Source organism: Mytilus trossulus, chromosome 10, assembly GCF_036588685.1.
Source record: "Mytilus trossulus isolate FHL-02 chromosome 10, PNRI_Mtr1.1.1.hap1, whole genome shotgun sequence".
NCBI lineage: Eukaryota > Metazoa > Mollusca > Bivalvia > Mytilida > Mytilidae > Mytilus > Mytilus trossulus.
In genome coordinates, this window is record NC_086382.1 from 74,432,918 (window position 1) to 74,454,410 (window position 21,493).

Below are 21,493 nucleotides of genomic sequence, written 5' to 3' on the forward strand. Positions count from 1 at the left end.
TTTTAATTGCAAAAAGATTTATTATAACGATTATGAATGCCTATATATCTTAGATTAAGGAGATGTGGTATGATTGCCAATGAAAGTATGAAGTATATATATATATCACCGTATGGCCTTCATTAATGAGCGAAACCCATAATTGTATAGTAAGCGTTACAATACTCTGGCATGACAAAATGGGATTCAATTCAAACGAAAAAACTAGTGGTCTAATTATGTCTGAGTTTAACCTGCAAAATGTAGTTTTTTCTGAGTCTGGAAACAAATGCAAATACTGTTGATGCGTTGTCTTTCTTGATTAGCACTAGTATTGTGATGCTTAAAGCACTTCTTTAGCAACGTGGGTCCTATTTGGCATCACAAATAGCAGATATTAACAAAAGCTTGGCTGTGACAAAAAGACGTCTGCAGAACTCAAACTTTATTGATAGAACGAACAACATAAAAACTAGTACATAATCCCAAACCCAATAGCCGTTACACTATTCCCCCTTTTCTTTATCATAAGACAGTTCTCAATTGAAAGAGAATTTTTCCACCATTATTGTCCATCTTTGAAACGTAACGGTTGGTTTATTTTGCATTCATATCTACTGATTTTAGGTGAGTGCTCTTATTTCGTCATCTGATGATTCCCATGTGAGTCTGGAGCCTGTGTTCTCGACTTACTAGAATCCGTCTTATTTGACTTCTTCGGATTTACGACATCATTCAGAGACTCTGTCTTCTTGGTGACGTTTACATTTGTCTTACCACCACTTGAGACTGGACTTAGTGTCACCGAATCAAGTGATAATAGCTCCTTTTGTTCTGTTTCGGTATCTGGTATTGTTGAGTCCTTGATGGTATTTTCAGTTATGTTGACTACTGAATCCAAACTCTGTATAGTCTGATCAACTAAAATGATGGTTTGATCTTCTAATCCTGAATTATCTTACCTTAAACTTTCAGATTCATCGTCGGTAAACGCATCATTCTCATCTGAACTTTCGACAACCAATTCTTGAGATTGCATATCGTTCTCATTCACAGTTCCATCCGAGTCTTGATCCTGTGTCCTCGACCCAGATGTCACAATTGAATTATTCACGAGGACTGCATTCTAGTCTAATACTTCAGCTTCAAGAATTTCTGGTAGGCAAGTTTCCACTTCTTGGATGTTAATTACCTCCGCTTCCATGCTTTAAAGTTTTCTTCGCTGGCGATTTATCCAAAGAGGTACTGAATCCAACATAGCTGGCTTTCATGGTGCAACACAGTTGTAGTTTTTTGATTACAGATTTCATACAAAACTTTATCTAAACGTTTGCTCCCCACATAAGGTCCTTTCCATTGGGCTTGGAGCTTTAACCTTTTTCCTATTTTCCTTGCCGTATCCAGTGCTAGTGTGAGGTGTACTCCTATTTGCACCTGTTAATAAATACAGATGCTCATCCCAGTTATCTTGAATTTGACTGACAAAACATCTCATCATTTGTAACAAGGTCCTGTTAAATCTTTCAACTAGCCCATTTGAACTAGGATGATAAGGCGTTGTTCTTGTTTTTGCCTATCCCAGTAGTTGTCCAAGTCGTCGCATTAAGCCACAATCGAAATGTTTACCTTGATCCGTGTGGACTTCTAACGGTATTGCAAAACGATAGAAGAATTCTCTGACCACTGTTTCTGCAACAGTTTCAGCTGTTTGGTCTGCTAACGGATAGGCCTCTGTCCATATTGAGAACTGGTCCACAAGAACCAAGACATATTTACTTCCTCGACGGGATTTGGGGAATTGTTCGAGAATATCTAGCTGTATGCGGTCCATTGGTGCTCCATTCTGATAATTTTGCATTGGTGCACGGCTAGCTTTCGTGCTTGTCTTGTTAACTGCACACTGCTGGCAGCATGATATATAAGAAGCTACGTCATTTCTCATGCCATACCAATAAAAATTCAACCGAACCTTTTCAACTGTGCAGTGAATTCCAGGATGCGCTGCAAGTACTAATTTGTGACATACTTCTAAAACTTCCTTCTTTAGACTCTCCGGTACGATAAATAACTCACTATCAATTGTTTTCCATTTATAGTAAACGACTCCATCTCGCATACTTAGTTTTTGAAAGCAAAGCCAATAATGTCTTAAGGCAAGACATTCTTTAACTATGTGTTTGCGTTCTGGAGGTCCGTGTTTCATCCATTCCATTAAGTTCTAAGTGACGGAATCTTTCAGTTGTTCCTCTTGATTTTGCATGCGCGAATATCCCTCTATTCATGTACAATGACTATCATTTGGATCAATTGCTGTAATTCTTCTCGTGGCTATTGGTAGGACATCATCAACGTCTGCTTCGAATTTTTCCTATTGTGTGTGCAGTTTACTGCAGTGTTGGCAGCCATTGCATGGCAACGTTAGCGGGTCCATTCCTGCCTTGTAACAGTTACAGACATGACTTGTCTCTGGATTTCGAGACAGTGCGTTAGCGTTGCAGTGGTCTTTTCCAATTCGATGCTGGAATAAAATGTCAAATTGGCTGAGCTGTTCTAGTCAGTGGGCAAGTTGACCCTGCGGGCTCTTGAAACGATAGAACCAGGTTAGGGAGCTATGGTCATTCCTCAAAAGGAATCTGTGTCCATGTAAATAATGTTTGAATTTCTCTGTAAAAGATATCTGGACAAGAAGCTTCTTACGAGTCACACAATATTTCTCCTGAGCAGGACTAATACGTCGACTGGCGTAGCTTATAACTCTTTCCACACCTTCCTGTATCTGTGACAGAACAGCTCCAATTGAAGTGTTTGATGCGTCGGTGTCAAGAATAAATGTCTGTTCCGGAAGTGGATAAGCTAAAATAGGCGTTAACGTTATGAGAGTCTTTAGCGAGTCAAATGCCAACTATTGGTCTGTCCCCGATGAAAACTTACATCCTTTGGGTAGTAGAAGGTACAAGGGATCCGCAATATCAGCATATTTGGAAATAAATCGCCAGTAGTAGTTAACCTGGTCAGTCCTAAAAATGTTTGAAGCTCCTTAACATTAGAGGGAACTGGACAATCTTTTACAGTATCGGTAAGTCCGGAATTGGTCTCATTTCCCACTGCAAACCTCGCAGGACTAATTCCATTACCCGTTGAAATGTTCCTGGTGCGCCACATAACCAAAACGGCATTTGAGTGTATTCAATCAGTCCGTAACGAGTGGTGAATGCTGTTTTGCATCGATCCTCGGGTGCAACTTCTATTTGATGGTACTCGCTCTGAAGGTCCAGTGTCGACAATAAACTCGCTCCTGCTAAGGTGTCTAAACATTCTTCGATATTTGGAAGAGGATACGAGTCTTTGCTAGTTACTGCGTTGATTTTCCTGTAGTCAATGCACCATCTTATACCTCCATCTTTTTTCCTCACAAGAACAACTGGTGCTGACCATTCAGAGTGACACGGTACAACTGTTTTACTTTGGAGTAGCTTATCGAGATGCACCTTTTCTTCACTTTTGGAATCCTAACGGAGTGCGTCTGAGGGGTTGACGAATTGGCCTAGCTTCGCCAGTCTTTATTTGGTGCTTAATACCAGAAAAGCAACCAAGATCTTCATCATTCTTACCAATATGTGTTTGAATGCTAATAAAAGTCTTGCAACCTCTTGTTTCTGGTGAGATTTTATGTTGTCTCCTGTTGAATCCATAATAGGTCCTAAATATTTTGGCAAGCTGTCTGCAGTATAATCAGGTATTTCGATGTCTCTGTTGTCGGTATCAGGATCCCCACTGTCAATGTCCACTACTTCTACAAGCTTTCCAAGATGAGTTCCAGATGACAGCATAATTTTCTGTTGTGTTGGGTTGATAATTCTGATTGGTATTTTTTTTTCATTTCCACTAAAACCGATCCAGTGTGGCAACCGGTTTGTAATGATGCCGGGTCCAAAACACCAACAACACTTTCATTTGGACAGTCAACCCTTCCAATCACATTTTTCTCTACCATGGGCTCCAAAGTTGTTTACATTGCAACTGTGACTCTAGATATTTGGTAATCAGTTTCTTTTCGATACCGTCAACCTGGAATAAGCTCATATTATTATATATATATTATATATTATATTATATAAAATCGGCTGCTTTTAATCTGTAATGTATTCTTTATGACCTTGTTCTGGAGAGATAACTGGAGAAATAACTATGTAATTATATTAAAAAAATATTTTTATATAAAAAAAAAAAAAAAAAAAAAAAAAGAACTTACCAATTCACAAAAAAAAGGTGCGATTTCCTTAATATATAAAAAAGATGACCCGCTTTCATTAAATAATTACCGTCCAATTACATTACTTAACATAGATACAAAACTACTGGCTTATGTGTTAGCACAAAGACTAAAAAAAGTTTTACCATCTATTATAAGTCTAGACCAAACTGGATATGTAAAGAATAGATATATTGGTTTTAATATAAGGCAAATTCAAGACATAATTGATTATTCAGAGAAATTTAACATAGAAGGAGCAGTACTATTTCTAGATTTCAGTAAGGCTTTTGATTCCTTAGAATGGATCTTTATGACAGAAACTCTCAAAAAGTTTGGATTTAAAAGTGGATTTATCAGATGGGTTGAAACTATGTATAATGATATTAAAGGGTGTATTTTGAATAATGGGTGGGTCTCAGGTCCATTTAAAATATACCGCGGTATTCGACAAGGGTGTCCGATTTCTGCGTTACTGTTTGTTATAACTGTTGAATTAATGGCCATAAGATTAAGAAAAAATAAAGAACTTAAGGGAATAACAATAAAATTAGACGGACAATCTTGTAATTTAAAAATCTGTCAATTAGCAGACGACACAACACTATTTCTTCAGTCTCGTAAAGATATAAGTCTAGCTCTCAGTATAATAGAGACATTTGGAAGTCTATCAGGGCTGAAACTTAATAGGAATAAAACAGAAGGAATATGGTTAGGGAGATTAAAAAGCAGTAAAGATAAATATGAAAATATAAACTGGACAAATAAACCAGTCAAAAGTCTAGGTATTTATTTTGGATATGATAATAAGGAATGTCAAACATTGAACATAGAAAAAATCTTGGATAAAATTACAAAACTTGTAGACAGATGGTCAAAAAGAAATTTAACATTGCTTGGAAAAATTTTAATTGTAAAAGCTCTTCTGCTACCAAATTTAACTTATTTTGCTACTAATGGTATTATTACTAAAGATAAGTTGCAAATCATCAACAATATAATTTATAGGTTTGTTTGGAATGGCAGAAAAGATAAAATAAAGAGGTCAATATTAACAAAAAATTATGCTGAAGGGGGATTAAAAATGATTGATCTGGAGTCTTATATAATGTCAATACATATAAAATGGATTAAAAAAATAATACAATCAGAAAATGCTAACTGGTCAGTGTTGCCTAAACTATACCTGAATAAGTTTGGCAAAAATTTGCTAATTTTCAAGATAAATATAAGAAATATAAAATTAATTGACAAAAAAATATGGAACAATACACCGTTATTCTATCAAGAACTGATAAAATCATGGATTCAGGTAAATCTGAATGAAGCTAAAAATAATAAAACATGGAACTTTTTAGAGATCAGAAAGCAAATAATATGGGGCAATAACTTGATAAAATTTAAAGGACAATGTCTGTTTTTTGATAAATGGATTGAAAGTGATATTCTATTTATAAATGACATAATTGACAATAGAGGACAAATATCAGAAAAAGTAATCAATTTAAAACTAAAAAACAAAGGTAATTGGATTGCTGAATTTTCAAAACTTAAAAAAGCCATACTAAATAACTGGGAGGAGAAGCTTAAAACTGAGAGATCATTCAAAACTAAAGTAAATATTAACAGAGAAAAAATCAGATTAAGAGACCATGAGGATATACTCGGCATTAATAATAAAGATATTTATAAGATAGTGCAAAGTAGAATAAAAACAGAAACACCCATTGGTTTTTTGAAATGGGAAAAGATATTACATACAGGAAATATAAATAGTGAATTCAAAGACACGATAAAATTCACTTTTGAATACTTAAAAGATAATAAAATTAAGATGTTCAGGTGGAAATTAATGCATTTCATCTTAGCAAATAAAGAGCTATTATTTCAATGGAAAATTTCTGAAAACAGCCTTTGTTCATATTGTAATGAACAAGACAACTACAAACATTTTTTCATCACATGCGCATATAACACAAACTTCTGGAGATCAATGAGAGATATATTTAACAAAATAGGTATTGACAAACATGTTATAAGCCTACACTCTCTAGTAATAGGATACAAGATTCATGATGATGCTTATTTTGGACTCAATCACTTGCTGAGTTTAATGTTTTTTTCAGTCTATAAATCAAATTATAAATCCAATAATAAGGCAAAAAAAATAGATATAGTGAACATTTTTAAATATGAAATCTCGAGTACAGTTGAATTATATTATACGGCCAATATGGAAATAAACAAAATGTTTAAAAAAGTGTTGCAGATCTTGAAATAAACAAAATTAACTCTTGGAAAAAAACAGAATGTATGTTCTAGAATGTTAATATTGTGTACTTGTTTTCAATATTTCACCAGTGGACTAGTAAAAAAATATGATACTATAATATAAGTATAGGTGTCTATGTACAAAAAATGTATGAAAACACATGTAGATACATGTACAATGTATGTGAATGCATCTTTTTGTAAAGGTCTTTATACATGTTATATGTGTGTGGACATGTATGTATGTAACTAGAGCATATGTGTGAATGAATATATATGTAAGTGTGAATGCATGTATGTAGGTATGTAAGTTATGTATGCATGAAAGTGAAGTATAAAAATAATTTGGAAACAAAAGGGGGGATAAAGGTAAAAAAAAAATAAATATTCAACATGTATTCTATTATATCTGTACAACAAAGATTATGTACATTTTCATATGTTTAATGATGTTTTTCTTTTTTTTTATGTGAAACTATATGAACATATTATGTACAAGAATAATAAGGATAATTCTAATGTTTACAATATAAAGGTCACAGACAGGTCACAGACTGTTCACAGGTAATAAAATTTGGGTCAAATTTGTAAAATCAAAAATCATGACAAAAGCTTATAAGAAACATACAAAGAGAATACTTTACTTACCATTTTTTAGTATTAACAAACACTTCCAAAGAATTGTATAAATCCAAAGGTACGAATTAACAAAAGTTAACAGAAACAGTAACCACGCTGTATCTCATTCATATTTTCATATGGTTCAAAATTCTATTAAAAGAACCGATAACGGATTTTTCTCCGTAAATTTCACGACACATGGTCTGTAACATCTTTAAGTACTTCGATAAGATTTTATATGATATTATGTATATTTATAAAGTAATGATAGAAAATAGAAATGTATTAAATGGCTATGTATAAAATAAGATAAGTTTTACTGTATATTCTCCCTGGATATCAGTTATAATTGTATGTAACAGGGATACTTGATGGAATGCTGTACATTAAGTAATTTGTTAAAACAGCAAAGAGTGCAATAAAGAATTTATGAATGTTAAAAAAAAACAAAACTATGTAATTATATAACATAGCATGACAAATGGCTACATATACAGTTTGGATAATTTTTAACATATCGTAAGAACTGTTGTTAACATTTCTATACTACAACTCTTCAACGGTATACTAGTACTGTCAGACTGAGTTTTAGGGTATAAATGTCAAAACTTTTTACGGTAACATTGTCAAAGTAGGGCAAGGGAGGAACTGTCAAAACTGTTCTAGGGTAACTTTGTGAAAGCAGGACAAGAGAGGAACTGTCAAAACTGTTCTAGGGTAACATTGTCAAAGCAGGGCAAGGGAGGAACTGTCAAAACTGTTCTAGGGTAACATTGTAAAAGCAGGGCAAGGGAGGAACTGTCAAAACTGTTCTAGGGTAACATTGTCAAAGCAGGGTAAGGGAGGAACTGTCACAACTGTTCTCGGGTAAAACCATAAAATAAGGCTAGAGTAAAAATGTCTTAAACGGTTCTTTAGATTAAATCAGTCCAAAACAATTTTAGTGTAGAATTGCTAGAATCAATTATATCGGACAGAACTAATCAGTTCTAAGGAAGTACCGTCCAAAACTCAAAGGTAGAACTGTCAGAATCAGCTGTATGATAATACTGTTCAAATTATTATAATGCCAGAACTATCCAAACTATTATAAGGTATAACTGTTCAAGTATTTTGTAGGTTAAAATTATCGTAATTGATTTAAGGTTAGACAACTTCTGTGATAACCTTTGTACCGATCGTTCTAAAGAACATGTATTCTTACTGACAGTTCCTCGTATACATGTATTTTGAAAGACTGAAGTTAGAACTTATCTCATTTTAATGCTAATGTTAATCCCTTTTAAGACCATGAATATGTATGTATTGTATCTACCTCTAGACGTAAATCATACAACAATGAAACAAGCAATAATGCAACTCAAAACTTGTTGATATTTTAATAGATTAACAAAGCAGTTGACCTTTCTGTCAAATGTTGATATCTTAAATCAAATATGATAGAACTAATTCAGACTTCTCGGTGTATGTAAAAAAGAAGATGTGGTATGATTGCCAATGAGACAACTATCCACAAAAGACCAAAATGACACAAACATTAACAACTATAGTTCACTGTCCACTAAACAGTATTTGAACCTATTGTCTTGTGAGCGCACATAACGAGCCGAAACTATACATGTTGTGTTGAATGGATGGTATTTTGTAACATTTGTTTGGTGCTTTTTTTCAGCCGTCAAACATTTTTACGATGGGTCATCCCATCCCACTAATAAGGTTAGCTAGTTTAAAAGTCCTTCAGATACGTTTGGAAGTTGCCAAGTTCTCCTATAGCGTTATGGTGTATAACTGATACTTTCCGCAGTAATATCACACAGCTTTGATGCTGTAGTGGCTGAATCATACAGAGACAAAGAAGTATGATATAAATGTTTGTTGATGCATCTCTAAGTTGTAAAGGTTGAAAATCTCTAATAATATATCCCTAATATTCACCTTAGTAATGAGTCTGTTCTATGTATCTATTTTCCCTATATCTTAAATAATCTTCAATTCTTTGTTACAAAATGTTTAAGTAAAGTAAAGGTTCATTTAAATCATGATGTCAACCTAATGTTTACTATAGTAAATGTAAAATATCAAAATATGATGTATTAAAACTGTGTATACTACTGATTAAATTAAAATCTACATGGACTGGCGCCAGGGGGATACTAAACGTCAGAAACCAATATTAAATGATGTAAGATCCTGATTTTTCGATATTATTGCTTTTTTCTAATACACTGAAAGACTGTGTTCATTATAATAAAAAGTCTTATCTAAATCGTAAGGAATAATGATAATCAGGAGTTGTATATAAATCCTATCGTTTGTTCGTATTGTACTAGATTTCTCAAAAACAGATATAACACTAATTTCATCTGTTTGAGATTCTAGAAATCGCAGATCAGCATAAAACTTTAATACTTATCATTAACTTATTGATAAAACAACACACATGTATTGAACAACGTAACTGGTAACATATAAGAAGTGACGTATGAACTGATACTGTTTCATAAATAAAATGTGACGTACCTCTTCAACTTCCTCATATAAACGGAAAATAAGGATCGGTTAATAGAATCATATTCAAAACAGTGTGGTCCTGGCCATTGATTGACGACCTAAATTATCACACTGACTGTGACAGATTAGGTGAACGTTTGTCTGTAACGATCATTGCTCACTTCTTACTTATTATAGAATTTAAACTGTGGGGTCAAAGTTTCTTAACGCCTTTAATAATAAAATAATTCGAAAAATTATTCAGGAATAACCTTTATGTTTTGATTTAGATTATCGATATAAATCAACACATCGTATTATTCCGGATTCGTTTTTCGAATTGCTTTATTTAGGTGTTGAGAACCTTTGGTGACCCCACCGATTCAGTGTCTTGAAAAAGAACATAGTGAGCAGTGATTGTTACCGACAAACGTTCACCTAATCTGTCCCAGTCAATGGGACAATTTAGGTCGTCAATCAATGGCCAGGACCACACTGTTTTGAATATGATTCTAACTAAGTTTACAACAAAAAGTCCAATTATATCTTTCAATATTCCAAAGCTTGACGTGTCCACCTTGTTCACCATACGGATAATTGGTCTGTGTTTTGATAGATTGTCGGTGCTCATGATCATAAGGATATTGAAGCATGTGTTCTGTATAACGGATTGAAGTCAACTCTGAACATTTTAAGAATACTACGGTACGTTAGTTGGCCTTTGTGAACTATCTGTGATCATATCTATCATGAAATTGAGAATGGAAATGGGATATGTGTCAAAGCGACAACAACCCGAAGATATAGCAAACAGCATCCGAACGCAACCAATTCAAGCGGGGTTAAATATGTTTTATGAGATCTCAACCCTCTCCCTATACCTCTAGCAAATAAAGAAAACAGACACAAAACAATACACATGGTAAAACTCAGTTCAAAAGAAGTCCAAGTCCGATGTCAGAATAGATACATTTTTGTTTGTAACAAGAGAAAATGACAATGATACATACATTAACAAAGGACTACTAGCAGTTACTGACATGCCAGCTCCAGACCCCTATTAAACTATTTGAAAGTTGATGTCTTCATCATATGACTATCAGGCATAATCTTTCCTGTTAGGTTTAGTATTATACCATCATTGAAATATATGAGAAGAACATAACCCGTTTAAAAAAAAAACATGTTTAACCCCGCCGCATTTTTGTGTCTGTTCTGGCCTTTGTTAGTCTTGTATGATTTTTAATTTTAGTTTCTTGAGTATATATCGGAGTTTAGTATGACGTCAATTATCACTGAACTAGTATACATTTTTTGTTTAGTATCTGAAGCACGCCTCCAGGTGCCGGTGTTTGAATTATCTCTGCATTTGAGAACCCATTGGTGGTCTTCTGCTGTTGTCTGCTCTTTGACACATCCTCCGTTTCCATTCTCAATCTTATCTTCTTAAATGGTATTTGACTTATACGACAATGGATGTTTTGTGAGAATAATGTTCAACTGTTATGCAAAACAGTTATCATTTTGTTCTGAACTGTTTATAGACATTTTTTCCAGAGTGGGACTAAATTAAGATTGGTCAGTTTATAGAAATATTCTCATCCGAAACTGAAAGCTAAAAGCGAGATGTTCTGAACCTTTAGATGATTTTCTACAACCGTACCGATCTTCTCATAATGTTGGTGAGAGGACAAACATTAAACCCTCTCTTGGTTAAGGTATAAAAACCTGACTTCTATGCACATATAATTCATTTCTAAACATATTAACCTAGTTTTAAATGTTTAAAAAAATATCATTTCATGAAGTTGAACAATTCTATTAACTATATATGACAATAAATAAAAGGTTTTGAAATAGTTGAGCAATCACGAAACATTTTTAAAGCTTATAATTATGCTCGAAATATTAATTTCAATCTAAATATAGAAACACACAGACTATTGCTTATATGGATATTATTAGGAACGATAAACATTTAAAATATCAAAACTTCTAATCGATAGGAAATTGGTTAAAATACGTCCGGGTAATTGAAACAGACAATGTCAAACAGGTATTATTTATCTATGCTTTCATATTTGTTTACTTTACATGAATTGCATTGTAATAACAATGGGTTCAAGTTTATTTTCGATTATGATTTATTACCTCATAAATTAGTTATACATGTAAATGGTTGTAAAATATAAGATTTTAAATGCATTCAACTGTCTAGTTTCGTTTCCAATGTAGCTTATTTTTATCCTACATGAAATAATACGCGATTGTAAAAAGAACTAATATAAATACAGACAAACATTTTGTTATAGAGCTCAAAATGTTAAATGAAGCATAGTTAGTTGAACTTATAATTATTCGTCACCAAACTATTTATTCGCAATAGTCCTCTTGCCATTTCCCGTATTGACCGTGTAAGTAGAGACATTTTTTTAGATGTCTCCCTTATGAGGGACATTAATTCTTATTAACAATGGAGAGCTAACAAAAAGAGCAAATTTACCTGTGCGTAATGTGAGTTATCTTCAAGATTTTGAAATCTTTTAATTTCATGAATTTGTTGTTTAGCTAAATACTTACAACATCAGAAATTATTTTTCATTAAATATAAGTTAAACAGCCGATACATCATGATTTTCAATTTATTATACTTTGCAGTCTAAGATTGACAAAGGGAAGTAATTTGTTAAAAACAAGTATGTAATAACAGAATCAAATCGGTAATTGGCAAATGGACTATTGGTATGCATCGCCTCGATGATCCCGTAAACACCGTAGCTTCAAGAGATAGTGATTTTAAAACTTTCAGAATTGTCGCAGCTTCTCCACTTAGCACGTTGCATTAAGGTCTAAATAATAACAAATATTTGTCAGCTCAAAATTTGAGTGATATGCCCAGGAGGTTCGACATATCATACTGCATACATTGTACGTTAACTTTCTTTGAACTAATTCGATAAGAATTCGAAACACAATACCTGTTTAATTGAAAAAGGGTTTCATATTTATATCGCATGACCAAGTTCCCTTTCTTGACATTCATATTATAGTCGCCGCTGGAATTAAAGCTAAAAACACCAATTAAGCTATAATATGTCTTACACTAGATGTTTCCATTGCTGTCATCTTTGTTATACCAAGTATAGGTCTTATTCGGAATGAAAAACCAAAGTACATCCAATTGAAAAAACAAAACAAACAAAAAATCAAGCAAAATCGTTAAATGATGGAGCTCGAGGTGTCTGAATAAACACAAAAACATCCAAATTCTAAATGTTATTGCTATTAAAAGAATCGTTTTTTTTGTTCATTGCCATTTGGTCGGATTGTTGTCTTTTTGACACATTCCCCGTTTCCATTCTCAATCTTATTACATGATATAAGTTGTCGTGTTCTATACTTGTATTTTTGAACTTTTGAAAACAGGAGAACTGGTGTTACTTACTATGAATGGAAGTCGGATATATTCAACTGTGGCCATGCTGCTATATGCCTTAGTGATGGAACGTATATCAGTTATTGGCATAAGTCGCCATACTCGAAACTTGTACTAGCTGTGGGAATGACTCCTCTCAAGAGTAATATCTTCATCCTCTTCTTTGATTATATCATATCATGGGTAAATAGTTTTCTTGCGTTTATAATAATGCTAACAACATAATTATTACAGAATTATTTGTGTTGATAAGAAGCACACATTTTGATATTCAATTTAAATGTTATGGTATCAATGTTATCGGTAATTTTTTTTTGATTGATATTGATATTATATGCTACTAAATTGTCAATTCATGTAAGTTTTAAAAAAAATAGGCCATACTAAATGATAAGTCACCGATATAACAATATATAACGTTTCAGCAAAAAAGAGTTTAAATAGGAATTTCATTATACAAACAAAAGATTTGGTATGATTGCCAATGAAATAGTCTCCAAGGACCCCGAACAGCCACAAAACGCAAGTTTTATGATTAAATATGTTTGCGAGTGGTCCCCCATACATAAAGTGTACCAATATAATAATTAAACCGACTGAAAATAATCAAAAAGGACTGAAGGAAGTACAACATGTCAGTTTTTAACGTAAAACAACTAACACAAAGAGAACAAACACGAATTGTATGCATGTATCTATGGCAGCAACAGTTACCAAAATATAGAAAAAAAAACAATAACGATCACTCGCTTAAATCATTACGTTTAAACCATTTATCTTTAATAACAGCTTCTACCTTTCACTGATAACAAGACGTTCACGAAAACGTATTCACAAGATGCTAGAATAATGGGACGAGAGGCTGACCGTAGAATTACTTTCCATTCGGATTTTCGTAAAGAAGATGAAATTAAAGAATGGTGGTACGAGAACCGCATGCTGTCGTATGGTCTATTTGGACGAAATTGCGCGACTATTGTTTTCCGTGCGTTGCAGAAAGGTGGTGCCACAACTTACCAATGTGATCCTGAATATTATATCTGGACTCTAGAAAGAATTTATGATTATTGCGAAAAATTGCAGTGGAAAACTTATCGTTTACAAACCGGATCAATGCACAAATATTCTACAGACTTTGAGTACATCTTAAAAGGTTTGAAGCATGATGCTAAAATAGCCCAAAAAACTAAGGAAGAGGTTGACAAAGGGAAAGAAAACATAAAGAAAAGTAAAAAGGAAACTAGCAGCGATGAAAAGTCAGAGGAAACCAAATCAAGTGATGAAGAAAATAGTGAAGATGGTAAAGGAGATACAAATGAGTTGCAGATGGTTCCAGTCAAAGATGACAATCAAACGGAACAGGAAAACACATCCAGGGAATCACGGAAACAAAAGACACACAAGAAAAAGAAGGACAGGTGGAAATAATTGTGACCTTGTAAATCTGTCAAAATTGAAATAAAAATGTAATATTTATGATAGAAAATTTATTTTTTGTAGATACTAAAAAAGAGACCGTAGGACATCATCGCAAACCTTTTAAAGCAATTGAGACGTTTTGTATACTTTTATCACAATTTTCTTTTATTCCTTACATTGTTGTTTGAATAGATTTCAATCATGTATTGTAAACTATAATTACTTGATTTTATAAAGTCTGTGATCATTGTATCTTTATGTCTACATGAACAGTTTGCTTGTTAATTTTTATATAGGTTATTCGAAACATATTGAGGGATTTTTAAAAATTTGTCAGCTTGACATCTATCCTTTTTAAATTTTTAATAATATGCTTATTCCATCTTAAGCGATATTATAATATCGGTACTTCTTTGTTACAGCTGTGAAGAATTTTTGATTTTAAAAAATTGTTGCAGAGTGGCTAAGAATTTAAATAATCTCATAAAAATTTGAAAGGATTAGATGTTGTATAGACAACACGCTACTTATAAATTTGAATGGATTTCATTCGATGTATTTGGCATTTACGGTCCTCAATGGGTTTCAGATACATACCTTATTTCACTTTTGTAGCATTTTCATTGAAGCGTCGCTGACGAGTCATTTTGTTGAACAAAAGTTTGATACTTGTACTGTATCTAAGATGAGTATATTGAACAGTTAAAATTCTGTATAAGAATTAGACAAAAACTTCAATTACATGAATAGTATCAATTGTATTGAATCATATTCGCGTTTTCGAAAAACGATGCTCACGAAGAAAATAAAACATATTAATACAAATGCATAAGATCTGATAAAACTGAATAGGACCACAATGATCAAGCAAACATTCAAGTAAAAACAGAAGAGAATGGTACTAAAGGAAATTCAAACATATTAGTCTAAAAAAGGTAAAAATACGAAAAGTCAAACAAACCATTCATGATTCTTTGAAACATATATGACGTGGCTCTGTACTTATACATCCCGGCATTGTGTTATTGGACTACTAGTATGGTAAATTTGTGTATTCTGGTCTTTAAATTTTGCTAATATGCTAAGTCTATATGTCATTTTGTGCTTTTTTTTTACATATTTTTTTTAGTGATTAAGGTTATAACATAATGTTGACTGCTGTACCCTTATTTTTGACATTTTTATCTATTATTTCTGTTTGTGTTGTTCAAACATCGATGTAAATATAATGAAATTTGACGTGACTGTCACACAAGTGAGAGGTTTAGCTAGCTTTGATTAAGGTTTAATCCATCATTTTTTTTTAAATAAGAAAATGCATGTACCAAGTCATGAACATGTTGTCGTTATTCATTCGTTTGATGTGGATGAGCTTTTGATTTTGCCAATTGATAAGGAACTTTCCTATTTGCATTTTCCTCAAAGTTCAGTGTTTTTGTTATTTTCCTTTTTGTCCAAAATATGATTGACTTTATTATATTATTTTCTTGTTGTGGTTGTTTAGACACAATGAATGTAAAGCATTGCTTGCATTTATCTTCAATGCATGTACTTTTTTAATACATCATTTTAGTAACAATATTATAAATTTGACTTATTATTCGACTTGTGATACAGTTTGATATTAATACATTACATATCAAAACAGAAGATGTGGTGTTATTGCCAAAGAGACAAGTTTACTCTCTACAAGAGCCCAAAAGGCACATACATTATAACATCTATTATGTCTTCAAATCTTAGTTCTTGTAATGATGATAAATAAAATTTAAGTAGTATATATATAAGCTGTCAAAATAATTGAAGATTCGAGTAATTTTTCCTTGATGGTTAAAAGTATGCTTTTTTACTGGTTACTGTTTACATGCATTTGTAAAACTTACTAAAAAACAATGTTGATATAGCTACAGTAAGGTGTCTCGTGTTCGAAATGAAAAAAGACAGGCTAGCATATGTAAGTTTCATGTTTATCTGCAGCACTTTACCTTCTAAATTATTCAAACTTTGTACAATGAATGCACTATTTTGGATAGATTTGCATTATGTATACTGAAGTTTCTCATTTATAGAACTTAGATTTGTTTTCAAATAAAGATAAATGAATCCTAGTGCATGTGCAATTCAAACTCTTTCCGCCAATATAATTAAAAGTTTGCAAATTCTTTCACACATATGTAATATGATGTGCACCTCCTATTTCGCATCCGCTGATCATTGTTCGTGCAGTTGAAAACATATGCAGTAAAGTTGAAGTAATACCTCGGAGGATATTCGGACGCCATCATGACATATATGTGTACAAAATGTTACAGATGGACACAAATTTTCCCCAATCGTCGTAACAGCCACTCCGTCCTTTTTTCATCGATTGTGACATCACCTAGTGTGATTTATCATCGGATTTCGCATGTATAGTCGCATGAGCCAACCGGCTTGTGCTAATTGTGGAAAAGAAATTGCATACCTTTTTGGAGCACTTAGTTTAAGCCCTGGTACAATGTGTAGTCGGGTAGCGATATATTTAGTTTTTGTGCATTGTTTTGGGGCTTGTTCGTTTTTTCGTCTGATGCCGTAAGTTTTTTTTCGAGTTTTTAATGTCTAATTAGTATTACTGCCACCTTTTTTATGAGAAAGAAATATTATGTAACCAAACAATGGTCTGCACATGTTTTGATGTAACCGACAAATGGTCTTAAGCCAGGAACACGTTTACCAATGTTTATTCAATACGACACATCTTTGTGTAGTTTAATTCGAAAGTGTACATCCTGTTTTTTTTTTATACAAACAAATATTTTACAGATACATGTAAACAGAAACCAGTTATACACATATTTCACACATTCAAAGGAAAAAAAAATCAATTCTACAAATAATTGCTTCATAAGCAAAATTTATAATTGTAACCTAAATTATGTATTTACAAAAGTACGTGCATTAAAGTTAAAGGCAAACGACGTTTTTACATTCACCGTGTTTTATAGTAAAAGGAACAACAAACAAAAAACAAAAAAACCATACAAAAACATAAGAAAGACAAACATATTAACCTTTATGTCTAAATAGTGAATATTGACAATTTTGCCCTTGTTTCTGGTAATTGTTGTGTTTTTTTAAACTTTAAACCAGAATTCAGCAACTGTGTTTGTATTTCTTCTTTCCAGTTGAAATGAATGTATATTTCAATTAGACAACCGGCTTTTGCAACTTATGGAGCAGAAACTATGAACCCTTCTGGAACACTTGTTCTTTACCCCTAGTTTTAAGTGTTGTCGAGCTGCAATGGTCTGCACTTATACAAAAGATGAAGTGGACATCACAAGTTTTAATGTACACGACACATGGTCATAAGCAGAACCTCCTAAATTAGACATGTAGAGCACCATAAATTGGATTATGACAAAAAAAATCATATCAACTAAAAACAAGATAATCGCACTTGCCCTGCGTAAGTTATAATAAACCTAGCGTTAGATGAGGTTTTTAATCATGCAATTTAATATTTGAATCGTGTAGCAATTACCTAAGTCTGTTAATTTTTTTCCTTAGACTTTTTTCAAACTTCTTTTTAATGGCAATATTTCCGTAATTAATGCATATTCATATTTATTTATTTGAAATCTATATACCAACAGTAAGGCTATTTCTTGACATAATGCTTACCACATAAAAATATGAAATATTGAAGACCTTGTAAAGTTATGTCCTATTGACAATGCACACACAAATAGATTAAAGACTGTACGTTTCATCAACTAGCATAAGAACATCATAAGAACATACCAGCATAAAATTATGAGACAATGTGCCATTTTGATTCCATAGATATTGATGACTGGCAGCTATAAAAGGCCCCGAAATGACAAACGTAAAACAATCCAAAGGAGGAAACCAACGGCCTTATGAATGTACAAAAAATGAATGAAAAACAAATATGTAACACATCAACAAACGACAACTACTGAATTAAAGACTCCTGACATGGGACAGGCACATACATACAGAATGTGGCGGGGTTAAACATGTAAACGGGATGCCAACCCTCTTCAACCTGGGACAGTGGTGCAAATGTACAACACAAAAACGAACTATACAAATCAGTTGAAAAAGGCGTAACGCATCAGAAGGATACAAATAGAAATACATCGAAAAAAAACAACACACAAAGTGGACGTAGATGGGTACTTGCATATCCCAACAAAAAAAATCAGAGAGTACATGCATTTATTGACAGCTAGTTCAAAGCCACTAACAACTAATAAAAAAAATCATGCATCTAAGACTAAATTATAAATCAGTACATACCCACCATCCAATGGATTTAGTGTAAAGACTTGATCAACAGTTAGAGAAAAATATGACCGTGCGCAATGCCAAGATACAGGTATCGACAGATTGTAGATCCATGAATGTGTATATGTATATAACAATACTATTAAATTTGCTTTTAATTTACTGATAACAAATATTGATACAAAAACAAACTATATTCAATGATCTAATTACAGTGTTGAATTGGTAACCTTTAAGAATAAGTTTATTTAAAGGATTGATAAGTTTACCAGGATCGTTTCTTAATTTCCGGGTACGGTAACCAACATTTCCGTAAAAAATGAGGATGTGCTATCCCGTTTAAAATATTTTATCTACAGTTACAATCAAACTTCAAAACCAAATCTTTATACATATAGCTGAATTTAGTTAAGGTTTTAAGTAATTTGTGTTAACGAAATTCCTGACTAAATAATCTGCCAGTAATACATAGATTACGTTCGTTAAAATCAAAAACGTCACATTGTGAAATATAATCAACGTATAATGGTGCTAAAGGAACAACACTATCCAAAAAGGGAAAATATACAATAGGGAACGAAAAATCATCCCTCTTGTCGTACATTTTAGTGTATGTTTCTTTGGCGTCGTCTTATAATGTTTATTTATCACAATTCGTTCGTTATGCCCATATCTGTAGTGGCGTTTTGGATTCAATGAGAATAATCTTACAATTAATGGTGAATTATTAAGACAGAGATTTCTTTACCTCAAATTACGTAAAATCTTAACAAAATTCTATAGATACCAACATTTAGTTTGGAGATTTGGCTATACCTGTAGAAAACATATTCTAAAGGAATAGCGCATTCTAATTGTTACGAAGATGTTGTTTACCGAGCCGTAGATACGACCCGGGTAAATTTATCAATCCTTTAAGTTAACTTATCTCAAAGGTTACAAATTCAGAACTGTTATTAGATTTTTGTATAATGTTTTTATTGATATAAATGTTGATTTTGTTATCAGAAAAAAAACTACAAAATACTATTGTTATACCTGTATGCACATATAAACACGGTGTTACAATCTGTCGATACCTTTATTTTGGCATTGTACAAGTTTATGTTTTACCCCGACTGTTAATGACGTCTAATATCACTATTCCCATTGTATATTTGATGTGTACTGATTGATTTAACTAAGGATTTTCTTACCCCAGGAGTAGATTACCTTAGCCGTATTTGGCACAACTTTTTGAAATTTTGGGTCCACAATGCTCTTCAACTTTGTATTTGTTTGGCTTTTTAACTATTTCGATCTGAGCGTCACTGATGAGTTTTATGTAGACGAAACGCGCGTCTGGCGTATAAAATTATAACCCTGGTACTTTTGATAACTATTTACACCACTGGGTCGATGCCACTTCTGGTGGACGTTTCGTCCCCGAGGGTATCACCAGCCCAGTAGTCAGCACTTCGGTGTTGACATGAATATCAATTATATGGTCATTTTTATAAATTTTCTGTTTACAAAACTTTGAATTTTTCGAAAAACTAAGGATTTTCTTACCCCAGGAGTAGATTACCTTAGCCGTATTTGGCACAACTTTTTGAAATTTTGGGTCCACAATGCTCTTCAACTTTGTATTTGTTTGGCTTTTTAACTATTTTGATCTGAGCGTCACTGATGAGTTTTATGAAGACGAAACGCGCGTCTGGCGTATAAAATTATAACCCTAGTACTTTTGATAACTATTTACACCACTGGGTCGATGCCACTGCTGGTGGACGTTTCGTCCCCGAGGGTATCACCAGCCCAGTAGTCAGCACTTCGGTGTTGACATGAATATCAATTATATGGTCATTTTTATAAATTTTCTGTTTACAAAACTTTGAATTTTTCGAAAAACTAAGGATTTTCTTACCCCAGGAGTAGATTACCTTAGCCGTATTTGGCACAACTTTTTGAAATTTTGGGTCCACAATGCTCTTCAACTTTGTATTTGTTTGGCTTTTTAACTATTTCGATCTGAGCGTCACTGATGAGTTTTATGTACACGAAACGCGCGTCTGGCGTATAAAATTATAACCCCGGTACTTTTGATAACTATTTACACCACTGGGTCGATGCCACTGCTGGTGGACGTTTCGTCCCCGAGGGTATCACCAGCCCAGTAGTCAGCACTTCGGTGTTGACATGAATATCAATTATATGGTCATTTTTATAAATTTTCTGTTTACAAAACTTTGAATTTTTCGAAAAACTAAGGATTTTCTTACCCCAGGAGTAGATTACCTTAGCCGTATTTGGCACAACTTTTTGAAATTTTGGGTCCACAATGCTCTTCAACTTTGTATTTGTTTGGCTTTTTAACTATTTCGATCTGAGCGTCACTGATGAGTTTTATGTACACGAAACGCGCGTCTGGCGTATAAAATTATAACCCCGGTACTTTTGATAACTATTTACACCACTGGGTCGATGCCACTGCTGGTGGACGTTTCGTCCCCGAGGGTATCACCAGCCCAGTAGTCAGCACTTCGGTGTTGACATGAATATCAATTATATGGTCATTTTTATAAATTTTCTGTTTACAAAACTTTGAATTTTTCGAAAAACTAAGGATTTTCTTACCCCAGGAGTAGATTACCTTAGCCGTATTTGGCACAACTTTTTGAAATTTTGGGTCCACAATGCTTTTCAACTTTGTATTTGTTTGGCTTTTTAACTATTTCGATCTGAGCGTCACT

The 21,493-nt window shown here is 33.0% G+C and overlaps 1 protein-coding gene across 1 annotated transcript; it reads left to right on the forward strand.

Annotated features, from left to right (window-relative positions):
• The first annotated feature begins 11,568 nt into the window (after positions 1-11,568).
• Positions 11,569-14,612, forward strand: LOC134688555 (uncharacterized). The gene is made up of 3 exons (XM_063549358.1): positions 11,569-11,669; positions 13,040-13,232; positions 13,839-14,612. Exons 1-3 carry the CDS (start codon positions 11,659-11,661, stop codon positions 14,475-14,477), a joined length of 843 nt encoding a protein of 280 aa, XP_063405428.1. The 5' UTR covers positions 11,569-11,658; the 3' UTR covers positions 14,478-14,612.
• Positions 14,613-21,493: the final 6,881 nt, after the last annotated feature.